General features: G+C 34.0%; 3 protein-coding genes across 4 annotated transcripts; 1 reads left to right on the top strand and 2 right to left on the bottom strand.

Moving 5' to 3' along the window:
* Positions 1-3608: 3608 nt before the first annotated feature.
* Positions 3609-4234, bottom strand: LOC141406267 (RNA polymerase II transcriptional coactivator-like). The gene is made up of 2 exons (XM_073991506.1): positions 3997-4234; positions 3609-3938 (listed from the first exon to the last, which is right to left on the bottom strand). The coding sequence occupies exons 1-2, from the start codon at positions 4108-4110 to the stop codon at positions 3687-3689; spliced, it is 366 nt and encodes a 121-aa protein (XP_073847607.1). The 5' UTR covers positions 4111-4234; the 3' UTR covers positions 3609-3686.
* Positions 4235-9917: 5683 nt separating this feature from the next.
* On the top strand, positions 9918-12718 carry OstDelta (oligosaccharide transferase delta subunit). Its single transcript, XM_073956649.1, has 5 exons — positions 9918-10126; positions 10292-10539; positions 10597-11637; positions 11697-11949; positions 12009-12718. The coding sequence occupies exons 1-5, from the start codon at positions 10114-10116 to the stop codon at positions 12401-12403; spliced, it is 1950 nt and encodes a 649-aa protein (XP_073812750.1). The 5' UTR covers positions 9918-10113; the 3' UTR covers positions 12404-12718.
* Positions 12719-19211: 6493 nt separating this feature from the next.
* On the bottom strand, positions 19212-20416 carry LOC141405923 (prenylated Rab acceptor protein 1). 2 transcript variants are annotated; one of them, XM_073990815.1, is made up of 4 exons: positions 20327-20416; positions 19818-20191; positions 19553-19746; positions 19212-19485 (listed from the first exon to the last, which is right to left on the bottom strand). In XM_073990815.1, the coding sequence occupies exons 2-4, from the start codon at positions 20102-20104 to the stop codon at positions 19388-19390; spliced, it is 579 nt and encodes a 192-aa protein (XP_073846916.1). In that variant the 5' UTR covers positions 20105-20191; positions 20327-20416; the 3' UTR covers positions 19212-19387. The 2 variants fall into 2 exon arrangements, with proteins under 2 accessions (XP_073846916.1, XP_073846915.1); XM_073990814.1 differs by having other exon boundaries at positions 19818-20408.
* Positions 20417-27898: the final 7482 nt, after the last annotated feature.

Here is a 27898-nt window from a genome sequence, read left to right as displayed (position 1 = left end):
TTATGTTGCATGTTCTTCTGGCTTTAGTCAAAAGTCAAAGCATACTAAAATCGTGTTTCAGCACACATTCAGCCGCGTAGGGATGTGGCAAAATGTGTGCTGTAACACGATTTTCGTATGCTTTGACTTAATGCCGGAAGAACATGCAACTTTACCCTTTGTGGCCCGATGTTGCCTGTGGGCAATATTGCATTTTTGTGTATGTATATTTCCCACACCGTTTGAGATATTTATATATACTAAGTGGGTGTCGGTAGGTTGATTTAAGAAGAATAAAAAATTGAAATTATTTTTAAACAAATAGCTAGATTGGCGAAGTTATGCTTGTTTAAGTATAAGTAGTCGAGTACAAATTTGGACATGAAATATTTTAGTGATTTTATAAAATGCCGTTAAATGTAAAACGAATTGAATAATTGATGCCAACATTTTCTGAGAAATCTTATTGAGATGTTGATCTAACAAAATAAAAAAAAACAAACATACAATTGACAGTTCCAATCAGTAGTTATAAATTTTTTGAAATCTGGAAGTTGCCTGTGGGCAATATTGAGCCATTGTGGTAATAAAGTGGTTACATTAGTGGAAGCCGAAAATTTTGGTTAGTGGTATTCAATGTAATACAAAGGGTCACTGAGACATTCGGACTTATAATATTATTCGAAGATTGAACTTGAATTAAGAGGAGATTGACACATTTTTTAGTGAATATACAGTGTTGGTCAGAGAATTAGCACACCCCTTTGGGGCAAAATGATTTCAGTCAGCTAAGAGTTTTGATAGGGCAAATTGAAATATTTTCGTAAACAAAATCCTTTTCTATAATGTATTTAACATATTTAATGATATAAGTGGATAGTATTATCAGTGGTTATTTGAAAATAAAAGTTTTGTGAAGACACCCAAATTATCAAGGGGACATATAATTAGCACACCCTAATATTTTTAATTTAATTCAATTAATATACAAAAATTAATTTATATTGAAGTTATTTCATATTCAAAACGTATTGAACAAATCATTTTTTGAAAGAAAAAATAATTTATCACCCCGGAATCTCAAAATATATCCTAATAGCGGACCATTTTTCGTAATGAACACTTAAACGTCAGAAAGTCGCCGAAACTTTAAAAACAAATGTACAATTGGATCTGAAATTATTGGAACTGTTAACCAATTACCGAAATTTAAATATAATATGCTGTTTATATTAGAGCTTTTTGCAGGGTTAACCTTCTTTATGAGGATTTGTTTGAAATATAAGTAATGGAATTGACATTTAAAACCCAGTCGGTTTGTTAAATCCGGTTATATATAAACGGGGTATAAAGTACAAAAACTTTTCAAAAGGTGTTTAAGGTCGATGATTCATTCAAGAAAATTTTCGATTTGTATGGGGTTTATAGAAAAAAGATCAATAAAATGCACCCTAATGTAAAGAAGGATCGACTTATAACACCATTTGTAATTCAAAATTACACGTCTGAATAACACCAAGGACCTATCATTACAAAACAGCCAACCAAGCACTAGATGAACACGTAGCACATGGGTATGTTTAATGGTATAACCCCTTTCTGACCATAAAGGATTTTGAGGATTGCTGAAATTGGTTAAAATCCCTGAAAGTAGGCATATACTATTCAAGATAAATGTTTTCTGTATTATTGATTTTAAATTTAATCGGTTTAAGCTCCGGGAAACATATTTTCTTGCGGTCTCACTAGACTATCTCCCATTTGCCTTTTGTTTAGAAAATTATTGAAATTTGCGTAGGTACCATAGAGATGAACATAGGTTTATCGTGGCATACACCACAACATATCGGTAAAATTCAGTCCAGATGGATAAGTATTTATAAAATCAATAGCTCAAAGCATCATATTCCAGTTTTTTAATGAAAATTTTTGTGTCAAACGGACTTTGCAGATGCAAACTGCTGGTGGGTACATCCCACTATTCGCAAATTTACAAAGATGAACAAGAAAATGATGTTTTATTTGATGTTTCTATGATCTACTTGCCTCAATGAACTTGTTTACATGTGAGAAAATCGATAAAAAACACTAAAACAAATGAAATTTCCATCAGTCCTTGGGACCCAAGGTGTACCCCATATAACTCCCTTCTGACACTGAAATTTCGGAGATTGTTGGAGAGTATAACTAGCAGACTGGAACTTATTCCCAAACGAAAGGGATTTAAAACTGAATATGGACTAAAATATTGAAACTATTCACAATATTAGTGATTCTTTTAAGGTGTGCTAATTACGTGTCCAGTGAATTTAGGACATTTTTTACATTTTTGGAGGTTATTCAAATTGACAGTTATGATTCAGTTTCTGTATTGCGTTGTATTCTTTAATCATACTAATAATAATATATTAGTACAAATACTTTATTAAATACAACTACTTTTGAAGGTATTTTTAGGCAAAATAAATGTTGGTAGTGGGGTGTGCTAATTGTGTGACCAACACTGTACATATTACATATTAGGAATTTGTAAGATATCAAGCGAATGTCTGTTGAATATCGATGATGATATTTTCTATGTATTGGATGAAGGCCAATATTATCAGGATTAGAGTCTGTATACAAAATAGAAATATTTTTCAAATGCTTCACTCTGAGAAATGTCAATCAGGGTTATCATGAATATTTCCCTCGGAATTTTCCGCGCGGAAAATAATTTTAAAAAGTGAAATTATTTTAAAATCAATATTTTAAATAGTTGAAAAATACTAGAATCACTTAATTATGGAATATTCTTGCCAAATCGACTAAAATATTCCCTTTTTTTTGAATATAAACATGAAAATAAAAAATTATGAAATTGGGGAAAGGGAAAAATTCCGCACGGAATTTTTATTCATGATCACCCTGAATATGAACATTTCGAGTTATATGAACCATGTACGTCAAAATTGGCTACTTTTTGAACTATATATGATAAATATTGACAAATTTTCCATTAAATTTCCATAAATTTTGCTCTAGAATTAAACAAACTCACCAGTTCATGCTTTTGCACATCATGAATAATAAAAAATGTAACGATAGTATAAAGACTTAAGAAACAAACTTTGTTCATTTTTATAACCACAATGGCCCGATGTTGCCCACAGGCAACATTTGGTACCTCCATAACCGCAAGGAATTGATACAAATTTTTTGCATAAAGGACTTATTTTTGCCACTACTAATAATATGAAAAATATTTTTATCTCTACGGAAAAATTCGGGGTTCAAAGGGTTAATGAATTAAGTCAGAAATCCTCTTATGTGACGAGGCCTTTAGGCTGCCTCAGAAAAATAAGAAAGTTGCTAATTGCAACATATTGATGAGCTCAAAGTTGCTAATTGCAACATGTTGATGAGCTCAAAGTTGCTAATTGCAACATGTTGATGAGCTCAAAGTTGCTATTTGCAACATTCTTGTTTTCCTTTTTGTTGTGGCTAAAATATACGATTTTCGTGGCCGAGCCAATTTTCGAGCTAGGTTGCCATTTTCTTTTTTATTCTTTTATGAGAAGCAAGGCGAGGTAGCTTATGTACGCAGGCCTTAAGATTACCTCCTTATTTCGCCATGGATACTCAATTAATACATAGTATTAGATTTTTATTTTATAAACAACATAGTATCGCGTATACCCTTTGGGCACACACCAACAAACAGCACCTTACAGCTCATCTTGTACAGCAGCATTTATTTCATCTCTATATTCTAGCAATTTTTTCCATTGTGTGACCGATAGTGATATGCCTACCCTTCCTGGCAATAGTTCTCCATTCTTTTCATAATATATACGAATATCAATTAGCTTTTTGCCGAGGAAGTCGTTGACACGCACTTGACGTTGATTTTCCAATGACCATTGATAATTGTTGATTTTGTCATCTACAGCGTCTTCTTTTTTTGGTGGTGGTGCACGCTATAAAGGAGATGTTAATACATACAATACAGCTGGTTTATGGGGATTATTTACTTACATCCTGTGGTCCAGAATCACTGTTCGAGGTAGATTTATTCTTTTTTGGTTTTGCTTTAGAACGCCTAAATTTCCCTGATTTTTTGTTTGCAAATTTCCGCTTTCCAGCCGGCATTGTGAAATATGTAAATTGTTTATGTATTGAATACTGCGAAAAGATGCGAATACTCAAAGCTTAAGTTGCCAACACACCATCTGTTTTTTACGTATGTATGTAAGTCTTATGCATGACTATGAAAATTTGCATTAATTTAATTTAGAAAATTCTTTGTTATGTTTGGTTTACATTTACGAAATCCACTCGATTTCAACTGTCAAATCCATAGGATAAACGTCAAATGAAATCACATCTTGATTTCATTTGACGTTTGAGCTACGGAATTGACAGTTGAAATCGAGTGGATTTCGTAAGTCCCAATTTACATTAGGCGAGTTTACTTGCGGCAATTGTCAGTTTGTAGGTGAGAGAGGGTGCTGAGAGGCAAAGGGTTACCATATGCCTCACCTCTTTCTCCTACAAATTGACAATTGCCGCAAGTAAACTCGCCCAATGTAAATTGGGACTAAATGTAAACTTAGCATTAGGGCGAAACCTATAGCTCTGCGTGTGCGTTCAAAAATACAAAAACAAAATACATGTATTTCAAATTGAAAACAACAACAAATACATGTATTTTGTTTTTGTATTTTAAGTCTGCGCAACACGCAGAGCTATAGGTTTCGCCCTTAGGCCATGTTTATATTAGCTTTGTTCCTTTAATTTTTTAATGGTAAGGGTGGTAAAAGAGAAAAGTGTCAAAATTGCTCAATATTGCTCTCTCATGAAAATTTTTACCAGAAAAGTAAAGGAACGGAAAAATGGTAGATCTGGCAGCAATGTCAAAAAGAAACATAAAAAAGTCAATATTCGTCTTTTATTTCACAGTTTTTAATTTAGATTTGTCAGCGTTCTAATTTTTCTTCTGTTTTTCGCCCATTTTCTTTTCATTGTGAAATAATCGTCAAACAAAAGTCGAAAAATCAGTTCTGCCTTTTTTTACCTGCAGAAATTTTGCTGGTAGCAGCTCGCTCGCTCTCTCTCCACTCTCACTCTCTTAAAAATTGCTTCCAATTTTGCCACTTTTCGGGGTTAAGGAACGCTTTGCAGGTTAAAAACTGGTAACAAATGGTAAAAATGGTAACTTCAGGTAAGTAAAGGAACACAGCTATTATAGCCTTTTGCAGGGTTAACCTTCTTAACCCTGCATTTACACATGACAGGACAGTTGAATGCATGTATTGATTGTCAAAACCCCAAAACTTGCCGGTGTGACGTAGGCGTCCAGACAACTGCAAAAACAGTTGTAAAATTATGAATGAAAATCGTCAATTTCTTTTTGTTTTCCGTTCACATATTTTCCCAGCAAAAATGTTTGGAAGTAGTGCAATGCAGAGTTATGATTTCAATACATCTTTCGATGCCATCCACACGGGGTTATGAAAATGCACTCCGCTCGATACATTTTGGAAGCACTCGCTTAAAGATCCCTAGCCAAGCAAGCCAATTTTTTGATCCCTAAAGTCGCAGTCTTTTTTTTCTGAACACAAGAAAGAGTGTCTAAAATTAAAAGATTTTGTTTAAAAAATAAAGATATACAATCTAAAGATACGAACATGGCTGTAATTAACGAGACGCAAATTATTTTTTTTTATTTTGAAGTGGAGTTGGAGGAAAAATGAAAAACCATTTGGATGGAAGATGAAGCAATATCAGTTGCGGTGCCACAAAAAGCAGAGCAAGTAAACTCATGCTAAGTTTTTGTTTTGTTGCATCCCAGTCCTGTTGTCTTTTTTGCAATTTCAAATAGTTTTGTTTTCATTTGTTCAAAAATGTCCATGTTTACTGCCACGAAAATTACCAGACAGTGCCGAGCCAACTAGCCAAATGTTTGTATGTATTCGTAAATCAGAGTTGTATTTGCAGACAGTCTGTCTTGTGTAAACACCAAGTAATGAGGACGTATACGTATGTCCCGGTCCACACTAGAGTAAATTTCATTAAAACATTTCATGAAATTAGGTGTTCTTAGGCCGAATTCCCCATTACATCAATTTCATGATTTTACTCTACTACGGAACTCAATCTAGAGACTCATAATTTCATGTTAAAATTTCAGTGAAATTATTCTAGTGTGGTCCGGGACTAAGGTCGCCATCAGACCATCTGCTTTTTCACATGTATGAATCAGCTGTTCTGTATATTAGTATACCCAAAGTAACAACATACATGTGCAAAAGCAAATGGTCTGATGGCGGCCTTATGGGTACTTTACACGATATGTTTTTTACATATGAGTTGTCACTTCTCCTATACAAAATGTATATGCAAAGTGACAACTCATATGTAAAAAACGTGTCGTGTAAAGTACCCATTAGAGTGCCATCAGACTATCTCTTTTTCGTATGTTATGTATATGTTTTTCAGCTTTGTAAGTTCTTACTCGTCGTGTGATACACTAAAAAATGTTGATGAATTAAAAGCTTTGTTCCTTTAATTATACCCTATACCACAATGTGGAAAAGGGTATAATAAGTTTGTTTTCCCAAAAATTCATGTAACGCCGCGAAATATTCGTCGTAGACCCCTCATGTGGTATACCAAACTTCATATCTCGACGAGATAAAGCGATTTAGCGATGTGTGTCCGTCCGTCCGTCTGTCCGTCCATTAAAAATTGTAATCAAGCTAGAGGCCGCAATTATGGACCGATTGTCACGAAATTTAGTATGGAGGTCGGGTTTGGACCAGAATAGAACTGATTAGTTTTTGGCGATGATCGTGAAATGTTAAAGGGATGAAATGGACCAAAAACAAAATTTTTGCTCGATTTTGTAGCCGCTCTGTAGGTCGCAATAATAGTCCGATCGGCGCGAAATTTTAAACGTAGTTTTGGTTTGAGATGAAGAAGTAGCGTGCAAGTCAACGGTATGATCGGATAATATTTAGCGGGTTAAATTGATCAAAACTTTTGTGTGAAAATTGGTAAAATTTCTAATGCACATCTTATAACTTTATCCCAAGAAGACGCGTTTAGTGGTATAGGGTATCACATGGTCGGCCCCGTCCGACTATAGTCTGTTCTTACTTGTTTTTTAGTTTTTAGTAGCAAAAGAGAGAAGTTCGCAATTCTCTCAGAAAACTGTGAAAATTGCTCTCACGTAACAAGTTATGTACAAAAGTAAAGAAACAGAAAAATAGTAGATCTGGCAGGAATGTCAAAAAATAAACATGGCTGCTTAAAAAAATCAAAAAAAAAATAAACTTCATTGTTTTTTTAAATTTTTTATTTCACTGGTTTAAATTTTTATTATTTTATTTCTTTTTTGCTTTGACAAAGCACGTTGTTTCGTCCTTTTGCCTTAATTGTCAAATAAATGTCAAATCAGCAGTTTGACAGATTTTCCACTTTTTGCACAATGAAATTTGTCGAGCAGAAAGTAGTAAAAGAGAAAGCCATTTTGGCCCTCTCTCCTCTCTCACTCTCTTAGAAATTGCTTCCAGTTTTTGGGGATTAAGGAACGCTTTCCGATTTAGAAATGGTAAAACTTGAAGAAAATTTAACGCAAAGGAACAAAGCTAAAATGAGATGACAACACATTTTTCGATTAGAGCGCGTTCTTTTCACGTCTCTAAACATAAAAGAAACAGCTCTTTTGTTTGTTTGGCAAAGCCGCTGTTTACATTTTTAGGTCATGTCATACCAAAAAACATAATCAGGGGCTCAATTCTTGTTCTATGAAAATTTTAAATGAAAAGTTTTATAAAGGAAATAAATGTCAAATGAAAAATTATAAAGAAAATATTTTTCATTTCAAATTTTCATAGAACAAGAATCTAGCCCCTGATTTGCCGTACAAAAATTAAATCCTTTCACGGCTGGGTTTATTTTAAATCCGGCACAAATTCACCAAAAATGTAGTGTTGTATTCGATGTATGTGCAAAAACGGCAACTATGCTCGAAAAGTTGCAACTGTTTTTACAACAGAGTTCGTCGTGTTTTACACTTTTACGATTGGTCGTATGAGATATTATGGCCTTTATAAATATAAAGTTATTTGAAAATCATAAAATTATTTATTTTTTACATTAGACACTTTTTTAACAAAAAGTACGCTTGATACCATGATACAAAAATGTATCCCTGCGTGTAAAATATACGACTTTATTACATTTTCGGTAATGGGTACTTTACACGGTATGTTTTTACATATGAGTTGTCACTTCTCCCATACAAAATGTATATGCAAAGTGACAACTTATATGTAAACAACACTATTTATTTATGCATTTTGTCCCATATTTTTTGTTTTCTTTGATTAATTTGATTGATTAATCACAATATTGTTTTAATACTTGTTGTAATACATCAATAGTTTCAATTTTAATTTTTGGAAACTATTTTTTTTATTTATTTATTTATTTATTTATTTATTTATTTATTTATTTATTTATTTATTTATTTATTTATTTATTTATTTATTTATTTATTTATTTATTTCATATAATGCAATTTTAAGCCCAATGGCCGATTACAATTAAATTGCTACTTCATGATGATAATTATAAAAATATTAATGTCTTAAAAATAAGTTATAATTATAGCTCTGTTCCTTTACGTGCAAGAATCTTCAAGTTTTACCACTTTTTACTCAAAAAGCGTTCCTTTACTTCAGACACCATACAATTCATATGGGAGCAGTTTACAACTTTTGCTACTTTTGCCGGTTTTACCACTTTCAAAAGTAAAGGAACAGACCATATGATTTAATCTTTGAATATGACGTACATTGAATGTTTGACAAGTAAATAACTACTCTGGTATAATTTTTATAATTCAGAATAAGCTATAATTATAATTGAATATGAGGTAGCGTTTAATGCTTTGCAAGCAAAATATGTATATAAAAAAATTAACATAGTTTAAAATCATAAAAATTAAAAAAGAAAAACATTGTTCATGTACAATCAAACATAAAACATGTAGACATTTAAATTTATTTTACGGTATGTGGAATAGGATTTTGTTCCCTTACAATATTGTAAAATAGCATCAGGGACCTGAATTCGATAAACTTCCAAATGGGACAACTCAAAAACAGCTTCACTTTTGGACTGACATGGTCAAACCTTTTAAGGGAGTACAAATAACGCATTGCTCTGTGTATGGACAGTTTTATTTTTTTCATATTCTTTTTTGTTGTACCACAGTAGACTTCAATGCAGTACAAGATATGTGATATTTATGTGTTATTATGTATGTAAGATTAACCAACTGGATCTATTAAACCCAGTGGGTTAACCTTCAATAGTGTAACCGGGGTATAAAAAGTTTATAAAGCAAGTCCCAATTTACATTAGGCGAGTTTACTTGCGGCAATTGTCAGTTTGTGGGTGAGAAAGGGTGTTGAGAGGCAAAGGGTTACCATATGCCTCACCTCTCTCTCCATCAAACTGACAATTGCCACAAGTAAACTCGCCTAATGTAAATTGGGACAAAGCGTCATTCAGCGCCAATTTTGTTTAAAGAAATGTGAACATTTTACAACTTTTTTGTGTACAGGAACGGTTTTTCGGGTAAAATGTGTAAAAATCGTAAAAATTGTAAAAACTTTTTAGTTCTGGAACACAGCTATTGGTCTGTTCCTTTACTTTTGAAAGTGGTAAAACCGGCAAAAGTAGCAAAAGTTGTAATCTGCTTCCATATGAATTGTACGGTGTCTGAAATAAAGGAACGCTTTTCGAGTAAAATGTTGCAAAACTTGAAGATTCTTGCACGTAAAGGAACAGAGCTTATATTGTAGCAAATGACACAAGATAAACTGAACACAGCTTTTAGAGTTACCACATCCCTTAATGCTTTCGATGTACACATCCATCTGGCCGTTGATTGTTCGATTTACAGATCCCCTGTAACTACACATTATTGACGTGTCTTGTCCATAGATGTCAAAGTATTCACTGAAAAAAGCAAACTAATCAAATTAGTTTAGTGGAAACGTTAATTTTTAACAATTTCTCATAAATTGGTCGCTATATTAGATCGTATTACACAGTTCCAAATTATATTTGCAATTGAAAATGAGTAGAATAAGTAAGTATTTGTGTAAATGTGATGTATACCTCAAAAATGTCAAGCCGGCTGTAAAACGTTGTGATGCCGGCTGATATGCCTTGATCTCAGACGGGAGGCGTCACTCATTAAGTCACACCTAATCATTGACACAGACATTTTTGATTTTCTTTATCGCAATTTTAGCTTTGTCACTATTGGTGGCGACCTTCGTGCTATGCATCACATCCGCATCCTGGGCAGCCCGTACTGTTGACAGTCATTTGTCATCAGTAGACTTACAACGTTTCCAAGGCGTATTTTCTGCAGCGTTTTCTTCAAATGATCTGCAATCAATTTATTATGCCACACTCAACATTGAACCAACAAAATCTGAGGAGAAAAAAGAATTGTGCCAGAAACTCAATAAATTCTATCAAGAATCCAAATTGAATGTAAGTAATTTCATCGATAGGTCGTAAAGATAACTTAAATCATATTCATTTTTACAGGAATATGAGAAAGACTTCTACTTGATTGGAATTGGCAAAAATCTAAAATGTACTGAAAAATTGCCCGAACAACAGCTCTCTAAGATATATGCCGCTTTCAAAAGTCCTGTCAGTTCAGCTCAAGAAGTCTTCTACCGTGTGGCTACCCACAAATATTTGGGCGTTGAAATTGATGAGCCAACCAAGGCAAAGATTGTTAAAAATTTACAAGACATTTTGAAAAAGGACGATACTCTCACCAATTTGGGTTATTCTTTTAATGTTGCCTCTGAGCTGGGTCCATCCGCATCCTTTATTGCTGATCGGATCGAAGATGCCATTGTTCAAGCTGATGAGGTTGATGGTAAACTTTTGCAATTTGAGGGTGGCTTGACCATCACTTCGTTGATTATTAATGGTGCATTCAAGGCTTCTAAATCTTTTGGAACTTCATTACCCATCGATGCTACTCAGGCTGTTAAGTTTGCCAATTATTTCCTCTCCCGTCGTTCAGTACAAACTGCAAAGGGTGCCCATGTTCTCATTGAGGCCTTGAAAACTTTATCTTCGGCGTCCAATAAAGTAGCTCCAATTTGCATTCAGTTAATTGGAAATGGTCAGCTTGTTGCCGAGTCACCCGTACTTACAGTTGCCGTTGTTGATCTCTTGGGTAAACCCTTATCTCCAGCACCACAGAACGTTCTTGGTAAAATTTTGGTAAAGAAAGACAACTCTGTTTTGGCCGATAAGGTTGTGTTTACTTCAAAATCTTCTGACAAGACTACATATGTTGCAAATCTAGCATCGTACAAGCCCAGTCGTGCTTTATATGTCGCCGAAATTTCCGCCGACTCAACATACACACAAAAATTTAATTTCAAAGTTCTTGGCAAGGTTAAGGTTCAACAATTGGAAATTGGTGTTGGTGAATTGGATGCCAGTTCTGCCATTAAAAAACAACCCGTTTCCTATCCTCAAAAGTTGAAGGAACAATTGTCAGGTGATCATACTCAGAAGGTTATATTGAAAACCACTTTGGTAGAAGAAAGTCAAGCTAGCAAGGTTTGTTCGTGTACTTTTATTTGTTTCTTCTCGTCCTTTAACAAGGTCGTCCATTTTAGGCTATAACTGTGCACCAGGCATTTGTGCGTTTATATAATGAGAAAGAAGACAAGGAAATAATCTACATTGCCGAACAGGATAGCTCCAAGGCTTACAAATTTGACATGGACATTGGTGCAAGAGCTGGTGATTTCAACCATGTTTCGGGAGTCTATCAAATATACTTGATTGTGGGTGATGCTTCAATCTCGAATTCATTCCAATGGTTAGTGGCAGATATTGAACTCAAATTCCCTGCTAGCCCAAAAACAGGTTAGTAATGGCAAGAAATAAGTTATAAAAAATATATTAATATCGTTTTAAAATTTCAGAAGAAAAGAAACCTGCTGTACGTGCACCCTTACCAGAAATTGAACATCAGTTCCGCGTGCCCGACAAACGTCCATCCCGTATTGTCTCCGATGTATTCACCGGTTTATGTCTAACTCCATTAGTGTTACTTTTGGTCTTCTGGTCAAAATTGGGTATAAATATTGGCAATTTCAATTTACAGCCCAGCACCATAGGTTTCCATCTGGGTTTCGGTGGCATTTTAGTTCTTTTTGCTGTATTTTGGTTGAAATTGAACATGTTCCAGACATTACGTTGCCTTATTCCCATTGCAATATTCACATTCCTTTGCGGTAACCGCCTCTTACGTCGTCTATACGCCCAACGTATAGCCAAAAATCCAGCATCATCCTCATCGGTCTCAGCGTCATCGTAAAAAATGAGACTCATTACATTCTAATATCTCGTGACTAAGAAATTAGAGTAGCTGAAGATAAAAAATTTTAAGTGTTATTTGTGGTACTACTCCTTGCGCTCGACTAAGCCATTCTAAGGTCGATTATATAGAAGGGCGCTTTGAAATTGAAAAGCACATTATTTATAGTTTTTTTCTTTATATTCTGAGCAATTTTTGTGTGTTCTATTAATTTAAGCAGAAATGTGTTTGGCACAAAATGTACATTTCGGCGTTCAGCTTTTTCGAAATTTAGGGAGTAATGAATAAATAATAAAAATATTTTTAAAATAAAAATGAATTTTTATTTATATCGTAGATGTTTAGAGAGCTTCTTTTGATCCTTATGGATTTGAGTTTATTTTTAAATCATACGACTAGTCGTAAATATTTCTAGCTTCGCTCTTTAGTGAACCATATTTATTTTTCATTGGAAAATCTAAAATCAGCCAGTAGTTGATTTCCACATTTTACTGTGCTGGTAAAATGACATTACATCAACAATGTTTTGGTGTAATCCGGTGATATCCCCCCTATTGGGAGCATAAAATATGACTCTAACTTTCTGTCGAATTTTCTCCGTAATTACTCAATGGATTTGAAGTCTAGAGAGTTCAATGAGTGATCCTAGATACATAGGAGTCAAATATATGAAAAAATTCACGGGGAATTGCCGTTTATGATAACCCATAAACGGCAATTCCCCGTGCATTTTTTCACTTTTCACAATTTCATTCATGATAACCCCCATTGTAACATGTTATTCATAAATATGGGCGAACGCTTCAGAACCCTGCCATATATTATGCACCTTTGGTATTAGTCTCAGTAGGGTCTTTAATATCGTGTCAATCTGAGTGGAAGGCATTGTTCTCAGATCCCTTAACCCATAAAAGCAATTTACGTACACCTCTGGACATACAGTGGCGATCAGCTAAATAGGGACAACAAATTCTGTTTAATAATCAATTTCATTTAAAAATTTAAATATTTTTATGAAAATAAATTTTGTATATAAGATATTGGTATAATATGTCAAAACATACTGAGATTCCCCATATGTGGGGGAAAACATCCCACAAAATGGTCCATATTAGCCTGAAGCTGAAACCACATACAACGTTTGGGTAAAGCTGTAAACAGATACAACGTTTGATTAAAGTTTTGTGTCGTTTTGGCCGTTTTTACATTGTTGGGCATGATGCCGAAAAATTCAAATTCATTTGAAATATATGCCGACAAACAGATAAACGCTGGACTTTGGTATCGTCGTCGCCCTGTTGTTGTTGTTTTTTTCTCGACGCCCAACGCAAAACTTTAATCAAACGTTGTATCTGTTTTTAGCTTGAAGCTGGAAACACATACAACGTTTGGGTAAAGTTTTGTGTCGTTTTGGCCGTTTTTACACTGTTGGGCATGATGCCGAAAAATTCAAATTCATTTGAAATATATGCCGATAAACAGATAAACGCTGGACTTTGGTATCGTCGTCGCCCTGTTGTTGTTGTTGTTTTCTCGACGCCCAACGCAAAACTTTAATCAAACGTTGTATCTGTTTTTAGCTTGAAGCTGGAAACACACACAACGTTTGGGTAAAGTTTTGTGTCGTTTTGGCCGTTTTTACACTGTTGGGCATGATGCCGAAAAATACAAATTCATTTGAAATATATGCCGACAAACAGATAAACGCTGGACTTTGGTATCGTCGTCGCCCTGTTGTTGTTGTTTTTTTCTCGACGCCCAACGCAAAACTTTAATCAAACGTTGTATCTGTTTTTAGCTTGAAGCTGGAAACACATACAACGTTTGGGTAAAGTTTTGTGTCGTTTTGGCCGTTTTTACACTGTTGGGCATGATGCCGAAAAATTCAAATTCATTTGAAATATATGCCGATAAACAGATAAACGCTGGACTTTGGTATCGTCGTCGCCCTCGACGCCCAACGCAAAAGTTTAATCAAACGTTGTATCTAGCTCTGTTCCTTTACGTGCAAGAATCTTCAAGTTTTGCCACTTTTTACTCGAAAAGCGTTCCTTTACTTCTGACACCATGTAATTCATATGGGAACAGTTTACAACTTTTACTACTTTTGCCGGTTTTACCATTTTCAAAAGTAAAGGAACAGACCATCTGTTTTCAGCTTGAGTGCTAATTACGTGATTCGATATCGAGTTGTTTCGACCCGAGTATTCAAAGTTGGGATGACAACATTCGTTATCGAGTAATTGAACATACATTTGCGAGTAATTTCTCGTAGCCAAATTGCCTATAGAAAACAAACAAAATTAAGAGTCAAAATGTCTATATGACGCTGAGGGATTATCAAATAATGAATTATTTTCTGTTCTTTTATTTATCTTTATCGATAAGTTAGTTTAAGTACTGAATTATATATAAATGAATAAAAAAATAAAAAAAGTCTTTTCGTTTAAAATGTAATATTTGGTCTTTTCTAGAACACAGCCGACCAAGAAGAGGGCACACAAAATTCTGAATATTGGCAACTTTTGACAGCTCCCAGCAAACCAAATGTCGGATGACATATCGAAACAATTTCGGAAGCAAAATCGTTCAGATTTCGTATCGATTTCTATACGATTTTTCTTAGGGGAATTCGTTCAGATTTCGTTCCGATTTCGGAGAAAATGTCGGAAGTAAATTTCCCTTCGAATTTGCTAATGTTTTTCTTCCGATTGCGTTACGAATTCGGATCGATATGTCGGAAACAAATTTCCCTTCGCACAACAACCACCTTTTGTATATATCTAACAAGCAACATTTTAGTTTGTTGTCGAAAAACAAAATTGTTGGTTATAAAATTCGCATATACATTTTTTAAATATAAATGCAACATATAATAATTCAAGCTAGTGCTGATACAAAGACATAAAGTAATAAAGACCTGACAAAATGCATGCAACAAAAAAATGTTTACGAAACTATGTATAGAAACATTACCCTTAACAGGTTGCAGTTAATTCAAAATCGCAACCAAGGAGGAACATTTCATGTAATGGTATCAGAAACGAAATTTATATATTCAAGGATCTATTCAAGAATAATTCCATGTCAATTGGATCGGTAAATTCGGTTAAATACGTAAAAATGTATAAAAGAAAAAAATGTTATATCACCATATCGTAACATAACATTATGTTAAATTCAAAAGCCATTCACTGAAGAATGATAGCAAAAGAAATGTCCTATCTTGTTGTATTTATGTCTTTGGCTGATAGACTCAACATATTCGTACACAAAGCTTATAGGCCGTTTACATATAACCGGGTTAACCCAGTGGGTTTGGGTTTCAAATGTCAATTCCATTAGGTATACGTCAACTAAATCCTCATAAAGAAGGTTAACCCGGCAAAAAAGCTCTAGTGTGTACGGAGTTTAACATTGTTCTACTATTGGTCTGTTCCAGTACTGCAAGAATCTACAATATTTACTATTTTTTCCGATAACATAAAGGAAAAAATGTTATCGTAGTAGAAAATAGTAGCTTCTTGCAGGTTCTGGAACAGAGCATATAATTACAAAATGATAATAACAGTGAAAATCATTAGATATCTTTGAAATTATAATCTTCCAATAAAAAACATAACAAAGAAAATGTATCAATAAAAAAGAGGCATCAGAGAAAAATGTTTTCCTTCGATAATCATACGAAATTATTCCAAAATTGTTCAGAAATCTTTACGAAAGTTCGGAAGGTACCTCAGATTTTCATACGACATTATTCCGAAATCGTTCAGAAATCTGTACGAAAATTCGGAGGAAGAAATTCGAATTCCGAATTTCCCAAGGATTTTCTTTCGATTTCGTTGCGAATTCTGACCGAAATTATGTCAACCACTTCATACAACTTTCGTTAAGATATCGTTACTATTTCGGATCAGATATCGGACGTAACGTCCGAAATTTGTTCCGATTTCGTTACGATATCGGTACGATCGGTTTGCTGGGCACATATGCTGCAAAATAAAAACAAATCAAAACAATTGCTCTCTTCTGTGTGCTCTTTTGTTGCGTTCGTGTCGTGTGTGAATTGCCGTAACTTCGTAACTTCAACAATAGCTTTGTTCCTTTACTTTTTTAATGGTAAGGGTGGTAAGAGAGAAAAGTGTCAAAATTGCTCAAAATTGATCTCTCATGAACATTTTTACCAGAAAAGTAAAGGAACGGAAAAAAGGTAGATCTGGCAGCAATGTCAAATGGAAGCATAAAAAAATCAATTTTCGTCTTTTATTTCACAGTTTTTAATTTAGTTTTGTCAGCGTTCGACTTTTTCTTCTGGTTTTCGTCCAGTTTCGTCGTTAATCGTCAAACAAAAGTCGAAAAATCAGTTCTGCCATTTTTTACCTAGAGAAAGCCATTTTCGCTCTCTCGCCACTCTCACTCTCTTAAAAATTGCTTCCAGTTTTGCCACTTTTCGGGGTTAAGGAACGCTTTGCAGGTTAAAAATGGTAAGAAATGGTAACCTCAGGTAAGTAAAGGAACACAGCTAATACCAATAATTGTACCATGGTACAATTACTTAGGTTGATGTCATGGCCCAATTATAAAGGTCCTCTCTCAAAAACAAATGATTTTGATTTGAGCTGTCAAAATTCATATTTGTCATTTGAATTCGCTGTGAGGTAGAGAAATGTCAAACTGTAGAGGAACAGGTAGATGTATATCGAAAAAATATAACAAATCAACTTTATGTTGTACACGTAAAATGTCAACATTTGTTTTGTTTTGTATTAGAATTTAATTTACAATAACTTATTTTAGCAGTTAAAGATCGATCAACTGGTATTTTCTGTTACGCCAAACAAAAATAACTGCGTCAACAACTTTTTCTCGGAAAATGTTATGTATGCATCTACCTTAATTGACAATAAAGAAAAAAAACCAAAAAATAAAAAATTGAATATTTTTTTGTATGCCATCTTAAAGACAACTTTTCAGCCTACAAAATTATTATTAAATTGTTAAAAAATCTCAATGTTTACATATTTTAGGTCAGGTTGCATCATTTTCAGTAACAGTCACTGTAAGTATTTCATGTTAATTGGTCTGTGTTTAGACACACAAATTTCTCGGGAAAGTACATTGAGTTTTTGGAAGAGAGCGGAAAGGAAAGAGCTCCTCAATACTCTTTCTTACCCCCTATTGCCTAAAAACTGAATTTACTTTCCCTAGAAATTTGTGTGTCTAAACACGAACTTGCCTATTAGATCATAAATTTCCTTCACTAAGTATTTCTATGTCTAAATCATTCCATTAAATAAAATGTGATGGGAGTGCGAGAACAAGTTTATTGATAAGAGAGATTATGGTTGTTATCAAAGTAATCAAAATAAAAAACGATGGATCAAAGACAATTTCGAGTTTTAATTTTGCATTGTTTTTTGATGAGAAAAAATGCTGCTCAAGCGAAGGAATGGCTTGAAAAGTGTTACAAAGATTCCACTCCCTCAAAAAAATCCATAGAAGATTGGTATGCTAAGTTCAATAGTGGCCGTAGAAACACAGACGACGAAGCTCGCAAAGACACTGATGATGAAGCCTGTAAGGACACTGAAGATGGAAAGCAAAAAGAAACGATTGATGATAAATGTAAAGGCACTGAGGATGTCTTTGAAGGAACAGAAAGACTAGAAAAACTTGACCAAAAACAGTTTCGTGTTTTAATTTTGCATTGTTTTTTGATGAGAAAAAATGCTGCTCAAGCGAAGGAATGGCTTGAAAAGTGTTACAAGGGTTCCACTCCATCAAACACAACAATAAAACGATGGTATTCAGATTTTAAACGTGGCCGTAGGGACACTGAAGATGCAGTACGCAGTGGTCGACCAAATGGGGCGGTAACACAAGAAAACATTGAAAAAATCGACCACATCGTTTCCATTAACCCAAAAGTCAAGTTAAAAGAGTTATCAGAAATTGTAAAAATATCAAAGGAACGTGTAGGCTTCATACTGCAAGAACATTTGAACATGAAAAAGCTGTATTCAAAGTGGGTACCGCGAATACTGACTATTGACCAAAAACGACAGCGTGTCAATGATAGTAAACAATGCTTAGAGATTTTCAATAGCGACATATCCGAATTTATGAGTCGATATGTAGCAATGGATGAAACATGGATACATCGTTTCTATCCGGCGGAATCATGCGAACGAACATCAAACGGTGAACCTTATCTAAAGCGAAGTAAAGCACAAAAGTCAGCTGGAAAGCTAAAAGTCTCAATATTTTGGGATGTAGATGGTATAATCTTCATTGATCACACAGAAAAGGAAGATGCCAGTGTAATTTATGTAGAATTATTAGATCGTCTAAGATCGGAAATAGCAATTAAAAGACCTCATATGGCAGAAGAAACTGTATTATTTCATCAAGACAACGCACCTTGCCACAGGTCACCAAAAACTATGGCAAAACTTGATGAGTTGAAGTTTCGGTTGCTTCCTCATCAGCCATATTCTCCAGACATGGCCCCCAGCGATTACTGGCTATTCGCAGATCTCAGAAAAATACTTGCCGGTAAAAAGTTTCGCGCCAATGATGATATCATTAGAGAAATCGAAGCTTATTATGAGGAAAAAGACAAATCGTTCTTCAGGAATGGTATTGAAATGTTGGAACGGAGATGGAGGACATGTGTGGCACTTGATGGGGACTATATAGATGAATAAATCAATGTTAAACAAGAATAATTGTGTTCTCCTTTTCAAAGGCGACAGACGGATATTAATGGTATGTATCGATCCACAAAATAAAATTGACAATCTTCTTGTTAGAGTAAATAACTACAAAATATATAGGTTTATTATTCACAAGAACCGCGCAATTGCAGTTTAAAAGTGTATACATTAAAAACTAAAACTATAAATAAGTAAAGATTTCAATAAGGCCTCTCGTTAAAACATAGTGATAATATGTGTGTGTGTAAATATATTCATAGATTCCTCTTCAAACCACTTCCGCCAGGAAACCCTCGGTATCCTCGGTTACTATTGCATCGATATTGTAGAAAATAGCATGCAGAGAGATTACAAAACAAGAAGCACCTATTACGGAAAACAAAGACGAATAATTAAAAACGTATAAATGTTGACAAAGCAATATCTCTCTTACCCAGTGTCCAGAAAAGCGCAGAGCCGGCTCCAGCCAAGAACAACACAGGAACTGAGGCAATATTAACAGCCATAATTTGATGGGCTGTCGATAATTGATGACCAAACACACTAACGGGGGCTTGTGCTTTCCGGATCTTATTACTGATATAGGCCACACCGGCCAATATAATTAAGATCAGGGGGGAAGTGATGCTGTCAAAATAAACAATGTAAGTTATACATACTGCGTAAGAAGATAACAATAAAATGCATGTACAACTTACAGACAATATATCATCAAAACAATGAAAACAAAGATGTAATTGCTCTTGAAATAATCCAAATTCCTTACAAAGCGACTAGTTAAGCGTGGCATACTAGCTGCTGCTTTGAAATTGCCCGTGTTCAAAAACTCGGACCACGGGCGAATATATTTCCGCGTCAGTTGCACCAATTCCATGGGGGAGGGTATCTTCTGAAACTGGGTAAATGTGCTGAAATCGAATTGAGGTTTTGGTTCCGTTTTGGGAACGTTCATGTCTCCCGACATATCCACTTTAATATCTTCCATTGTGCGAATTGGATGCTGGTTAAAATTAAATGTTGATGTTGTTGTTGGAAAAAGTTTGTTGACTCGATATTTTGTGATGTCAGCAAACTGCGCAAGAAATGAGAAGACACGTAGCTTAGTTTGTTGCAGGGTTATTTGTTTATATTACAATTCAATTCGTTCGTTGTTTTCTTCTCGTTCGATTTGTTCTCGAAATTATGGCAAGAATTTTGTTTTTATTACCGTATTGTGTTATTTTGTAGCAGATCTGAATCTGGGGAAGAATAGAATGAGTAATATATCCAACGCAAGTCGACTATAAAACGATTATCGAATCGACTTTTTGGTATAAGTAATAATTATCGACTTTCTATTTACTACCAACAAACAAGGTAGATGCATTAAAACAAATTGTATTTACTGTTTTATGTAAGTGTGTAGCAAAACATTCAATCAGCCTTCAATCTGCAACAGAAGTTATCAAATTTTCCTCAAAAAATAAATGTATTTAATTTTTTTTTATTTCTTCACAAACACAATGTTCTGTTGTTCAAAATTGCTTTTTGACAATTTTGAAAATTAACCATATTCATATACTACAAATATTCCATATACTATAAATAAGTCTGTCTGGTTATTTTCCCAGCAAGAACTTTCTCAGAGAGTAAGGGGTTTTTATTCTCTTTTGCTAGAATATTGTAAAAAGTAAACAGACACCTTCCCAGCAAAAATCAGCAATCAATCAGCTGGCTTGCCAAAACAGAACAATTTGTCCGCCAATAAAGGAAGCAAACACGTTGTATTTTATTAAAAATAAAAAGAAAATGAAACAAAAATGTATTCTTCAACTTTACAAACGTGTTCTCCATAAAACAATACAATTGCTCAGTTCCAGAACCTACAAGAAGCTACTACTTTTTACTACGATACCATTTTTTCCTTTATGTTATCGAAAACCAAATTAGACTATGTTATTTCCACAATAAAATTGTTTTTAATTTTCACAGACATAAATCGACAAAAAACTAAAAACAGACGATTGACTGTTTTCAGGAAGAAGAAGAATTGCTAGTGCTTGCTAGAAGAAACTTGTCCAGCAAGAATTTGCAAACTCCAGCAACAATTGGTACAAGTTGTTACAAATTTTAGGGTAACCAGACAGACCTAATATTGACATCAAAATTTGAGAAGGTGTTTGCATGAATTACAGCAAATATTCTGGTGGTGGATTCTTGTTCTATGAAAATTTGAAATGAGAAATATTTGCCTTATACAATTTTTCATTTGACATTTATTTCCTTTATAAAATTTTTCATTTAAAATTTTCATAGAACAGGAATTGAGCCCCTGATATACATATTTAAAAAAGTGGCCGGTATTTTGGCTCCAAATATGTACAGCTGTGTTCAAAATAATAGGAGTGTCCATACACAAAATGGAAAAGCCCAAAAAACATGGTTAAACTTCTAAATTTTTCTCCATTCTGTATTTTTTTAACATTGTTGGCATCCCAACTGTTAATTCATAAGCAGAAATGTGGCAATTTGTTTTAAATTATTTACTGTTTACACCAACAGTATAAATCGCCTTCAATTTTTTTGTTCAAAAAAATAGGAGTGTGGAAGAAAAAGGACAATAAAAATATATTTAGTTGAATTTACAACCAAAGCTGTAAATATTTTAGTTATTAGTAGCAAATTCAATAGATTTGAAGTTTGTTTGAAAACAAAAATCCTTTGGTGGTAGCCAAAAACAGGATTTTGTCTTTGTGGCGATTTTCCCATAAATTGAGCAATTATTGGGCAATTCAATGGATTTTAGAGACAAAACCTTTAGTGATTAGAGTTCTTTAACACTCTGGCTGTTACATCGAACAACATATAATGATTATTATCACATTAATTTGTGTATTCTGATCCTTGAGCCCCGGTTAAGTCAATTTCCATTGGCCCTTTATGTAAGGATCGGCCAAAAAAGCGTATCTATAATGCATTTATTCCACGACCAAAGAATGTTTTGAAGTTGCCCTACGAATACGTTTATTAGGTTTTGAATCGTATGAAACACAGTTTTCTAATGGAACTAGTCTGAATGAAGTATTTTTGAATGAAAAACGTAAGTTTATGTAGAAAAATATAGTACGGTGTATACCAAACCTAGTGTAGTCAAAGCATGATTATCACAAAATGGGGAATAACTACATTTCAAGGTTTCACACTTCAACAATTTTTTGAATAGAAGCGAAATTGATTGTGTACACAATGCTTATATCCCAAGGACCTGAAAATATTATTTGGTGGAGGAATAAATGCATTATAGATACGCTTTTTTGGCCGATCCTTACATAAAGGGCCAATGGATATTGACTTAACCGGGGCTCAAGGATCAGAGTATACAAATTAATGGGATAATAATCATTATATATTGTTTGTTGTAACATCCAGAGTGTTAAAGAACTCTAATCACTAAAGGTTTTGTCTATAAAATCCATAGAATTGCCCAATAATTGCTCAATTTATGGGAAAATCGCCACAAGGACAATATCCTTTTTTTTGGCTACCACCAAAGTATTTTTGTTTTCAAACAAACTTCAAATCTATTGAATTTTCTACTATTAACTAAAATATTTACAGGTTTGGTTGCAAACCCAACTAAATTAATTTTTATTGTCCTCTTTCTGCCACACTCCTATTTTTTTGAACAAAAAATTTCAAGGCGATTTATAATGTTGGTGTAAACAGTAAATAATTTAAAACAAATTGCCACATTTCTGCTTATGAATTAACAGTTGGGATGTTAACAATGTTAAGAAAATACAGAATTGGGCAAAATTTAGAAGTTTAACCATGTTTTTTGGACTATTCCATTTTGCGTATGGGCACTCCTATTATTTTGAACGCAACTGTAGGTACACGCAACCCATTGGCTTTTGCTGCAAATTTGATTGAAATTGGTTCAGTAGTATTGGTCTTTAGGCCCCAAGATGTACTGCATTGTAGATAAATCCGTAAATGTTTAAACCGATACATGTGTAATTTTTGCAAATATAGCGTTTTTTTTTAATATCGCATAGGGCAGGTACCCCGCCCCCTCTGGAATTCAACAAAATATGTATGGTCATCTCTGTACATTCCCAGACAATTTCAGGAAATTCCGGAATTAGAGCAACTTCGGTTGGAAAATGTGGATAATATGTTCGAAATACCCATACCGTAGACTGAAATTAAGAGTTAGGGTCGCTGTTGATGTGATACGATAAGGTTTTTTTTGGAAAATCGAACCAGAGGTGTACGAACACAAACATCCCAGTAGCACAAGGGAGACTTCTCCCATATCAATGAGTGCACTCCGATTCATATTAGCTCAGTGATATGGGACCTACTGTTCATATTATATATTTATTAAATGTATATTATTCCTTTTTCGCATACGATGTAGCGGGCATTTTGCTAGTACATAAATAAAAATCAAATGTCGTTCGTTGGTAATGGCATCACCAACTTTGGTTTTTATGCAAAGAAAATTTGACCACGCCCACTTTTTTCAATTTTAATCTTTTCTACAAAAACTACTGAACTTTAGTGGAATTCTGTAACACATTTTTTGAGTTATCGAGAAAAATCGGTAACGCGAAATTATGAATTAAAAGTGTCAATAAAAGTTGACAACACTGTTGCTACCGGTAGCACTTAGCGACAGCTTTATTATGGTTGTTATCTTACCAAAAAATTTCGCTAGTTATCGAAATTATAAGGATTTTAATTTTACCGATTTTTGTCGGAATTCCACTACTGATTTTCCTGAAATAGTCATGGAATGTACAGGGATGGCCCCGGTAGAAATAGGCTACAAATTTAGTTTTGGAGGGGGACGGGAACTTTCCCTATACCCTATTTTTCAAAAATGCTATACATAAAATTATTACGAATGAATCGGTTTGGAAATAAATTTGCGAGACAATTATTACTTTTTTAGGACCGAGACTTGACCACGCCCACTTTTTAAAATATCTTACATCTACAAACTACTTAACCGCATGCCTTGACCCCTATGTAACAGTTAATTTTTTGAGACATTTTAATGTAGGCCTTTTTGTTCTCTTATTGTAAAACAATAGTCGCATTGATCTGTGCTTTTATATTAACTTACCCTGCGTTTACAAATGACAGGACAGTTGACTTCATGTATTGCTTGTCAAAATCCCAAAACTTGCCTTTGTGACGTAGACGTCCAGACAACTACAAAAACAGTTGTAAAATTATTAATGAAAATCATCGAATTCCTTTTGTTTTCCGTTCACATATTTTGTTTTTGTTCATGTTCTTTTGTTTTCAACACATTTCAATTATTATCTCACACATTTTTACAAAAAATGTCAAAATTTTGTTAACCCGGCTGTCTGTGAAAGAATGATGGACAGCTGGTAGCCAAACGACAAATGTATGTATGTGTTAGTAAATCAGAGTTGTATTTGAAGACAAACTGTCTAGTGTAAACGCCTAGTTACTAAAACGTCCAGAATAAAACAATAATTTTGTGAAGAGATACGTTTGACTTTTTGATTTAAGTGTATCATTTAGCAATCGCCTTCTCGTTAACATAAAACCAATAGTACACTATTCAGTAGAATTTTTAAAATCCAGGACCTTAACTCATATTTTACTGTTTTAGCTCTACTTGTTCACCCAATGCCAATAGTATTGATTGCGACACTTCCAAAACATGGTTTTTGAACATTTTTACAGCTGCTATTTTTCGGGTTCATACGCATACTTCCATGATTCTTCACCTGGATCCATCTTATAAACGTCTTTTGAAGCGCCGCGATCGTATTTCTTCGAAATTCCATGCACCGATGGCCAGGAGATCCAATTAGAAAAACCCCATTTTTGCCGCCATGTGTTCATGCAATGTCAAATGTTATTTGGTGAAATAAATGCCCAAGGATGCCTCTATCTCACGGTATATAGCGGTGCGTTATTGCATTATCCGTTCAAACACCGCTTAATTTTTTTCTGGCACAAAGGCCGTTTTTGAACGATCCTCAAGATCTTCGTTTTTTTGGCCACGATTGAATTCATTAAACCAGTTTTTCATAGTGCTATAGGGTGGTCCTTTATCGACATATAAAGATTTAATTTGATCGATGTACTCTTGCCGTTATTATTCACGTCGGAATTTGTGAAAATTTATCGGACAAAAATGTTCACAAGTACATTCCATTTTGTTTGCAAAGTGATTTTTGCAAGTCACTGTAAATGACTCAACACATGGTCTTATGTGAAACTGTCCTGAGTACGCTTAGGCTAAAAACTGTCAAACTTTCCAAAAAATGTCAAATGGCTCCTGGCGCCACTGTGTTTTGCATGGACCAGAAGGTTTTTTAGTGACCCTTGTAAACTCCAGCTTCATTGCTACACCAAACACCAACTTTAGTGCCATTTTGTACTTTTCGAATTTCTAACGCGACCTGATGATGATGCATTTCGCAAACTCCTTATCTAAACACCAACACAGATCCTAATACAAAAATTCGCAATTCCAACTACCTATATCCCTTTATGCAACACCAAAACGATAGAAAATTAGGTATTTATAATAGGAATAACTTTCAAAAATTACACCTTTATATCCAAAACTATATCCCAACGCAATACTCATTTACAGCTCTATATGTTCTCCCAAAACCAATTATAGTAGTATGTACGAATATCCAATACTCGAGTATTGTAATCATATTCCAAATTTCAGTTTTCTTGCCATACTCCAACAATAATCACTATTCCAAATTTCACTTTTCTAGCTCTTTCCGTTCAGAATCCAAATTGTACAAATTTAGTATCTTTCGTATGAATTTCCAAAACCATCCATATCTCAACCCCAAACTTCAACAGTAATCTTAATTCCAAATTTCAGGATTTCACCTCCATCCATTCACCCAAATCCATATTGTACCGGATTTAGTACCATTTATTACTTTTCTTACACATAAATACGATATTCCAAAGCTGCATCCATATCACAATCCTACACTTCAACAGTAATCCGTTCATCCCAATCCAAATTGTACCAAATTTAGTACACTTTAGTACTTTTCGTACACATAAGCACGAATTTGGAAAGCTACCTCAATATCTCAATCCTACACTTCAACAATAATCCTAACTCCAAATTTCAGGTTTGCATCTCTATCCCTTCCCTTAGATCCAAATTGTACAAAATTTAGTACAATTTAGATATTTTCGTACTCATAAGTACACTTAAACATAAATCTTAATTCCAATTTGAAGATTCTAACACTATCCGTTCACACAAATCCAAGTACTAATACTAAATTAAGTACCATTTAGTACTTTCCATGCACATGAGTACGAATTTGCCAAACCATATCCTTTTATATACATCACTTCCCAACCTTCATTTCCATACCAAATTCCAAGATTCTAGCTATATCCGTTCAAAATATATAAATCGTACTAAATTTGGTAACATTTAGTACTTTTCTTACACTTGGAGGTCGAATTTCCAAAAACCCAACATTTCAGTGCATTTTCCAGTTTTTATTTTTGCAAAGAAATACCCATAATTTCTTTAATATTGATCCAAGTAGAAAAAATCTTTTTTGTGTCTTTTTATCAGCCATCTAATAAAAAATTGCAATTTTTTTACAAAGTGGGCTTGGATGCCGTTATCGGGATTTAAATATTACATTTTTTATCAATGATTGTATTCCTCGATTTTCTCGAATATTTTTTTGTATTTGAATTGTATGTGAATTATTACAAAAATGTTAAGACCCTTGGAATTCGAATTCAATAAAATTTTTCCTTTACACCAGTATGAAAGATACCAACAAAATACAAAATAAAAATTCACATTTATTAACATTTGTTTCGTTGTTTTACTGGGCATTTATCTTAAACATCTTAGAAACGTCTTCATTTTCTGATTTACAAAATGGTTTGATTTTTTTGGTATTGGATGCAATGGTTCTGAGGCCAATACATGCATTGGTCTATGGCACAGAGTTTCACCCCCTTCACCCTTCTTGCCTATACACTCATTTTCACCTAAATGAAATGTTCATAGTTTGGAATAAGGATGTGTTTATATTATCATAGCGATTATGAATCTTCACGTAGGGAGCTACTCACAAGTGAGTTGCAGTTCACTTTCACCTGCTCGAGCTATTATGATTGAGCAGGGAGGAGCACAAAAAGTGAACAAGGGTTGACAAGTCGGAAAATGGAAAATAATGGCGCGACTTGTGAACCCTTGAAATAATAATTTGTGTTGCCATACCGTCATTTTTTGCACAAATAACTTTGAGATTAATTAATTCTTATTTTTTGTATAAAAAATTAATAAATTTTCAAATTAATAAACATTTCTAGCAAGAAAAATGTCAGTTATTAACAATCCACTGTAAAAGAACATGGATATTGGTAAAAGAAAATACAACATTAAAACAACATGGCAACATCTGTAACAGCTGTTCTTTTGTTTTGGCAGATAAGTGGAAATTGTTTATTTACACTGAAGAATTCGTGAAATTTATTGGAAAATCGTAAAAAAGTGAACAAATGTCGTTTAAAAACGTCATTAAATGGCTACAATAAGTAAATGTTTAATGTTGCATTTTGGGTGATAACAGAAATGGCAAATTCTGAGGAATACCAAGGAAATGAAGTGGAAGTTGTGTTTAGCACCATCTCCCATTCTTTCCAAGACTGCGACCCCAAAAGATCCAAATCGTGTACATTACTCTCTCTAGGAATAACAATTGCAGACATGGGTTGCTCCTGATTGGGTCCT

Source organism: Musca autumnalis, unplaced genomic scaffold, assembly GCF_047663935.1.
Source record: "Musca autumnalis isolate F117 unplaced genomic scaffold, ASM4766393v1 scaffold_5, whole genome shotgun sequence".
Lineage (NCBI taxonomy): Eukaryota > Metazoa > Arthropoda > Insecta > Diptera > Muscidae > Musca > Musca autumnalis.
The sequence above is the reverse complement of the archived record's forward strand: the minus strand, read 5'-3'. Positions and strand labels throughout refer to the sequence as shown.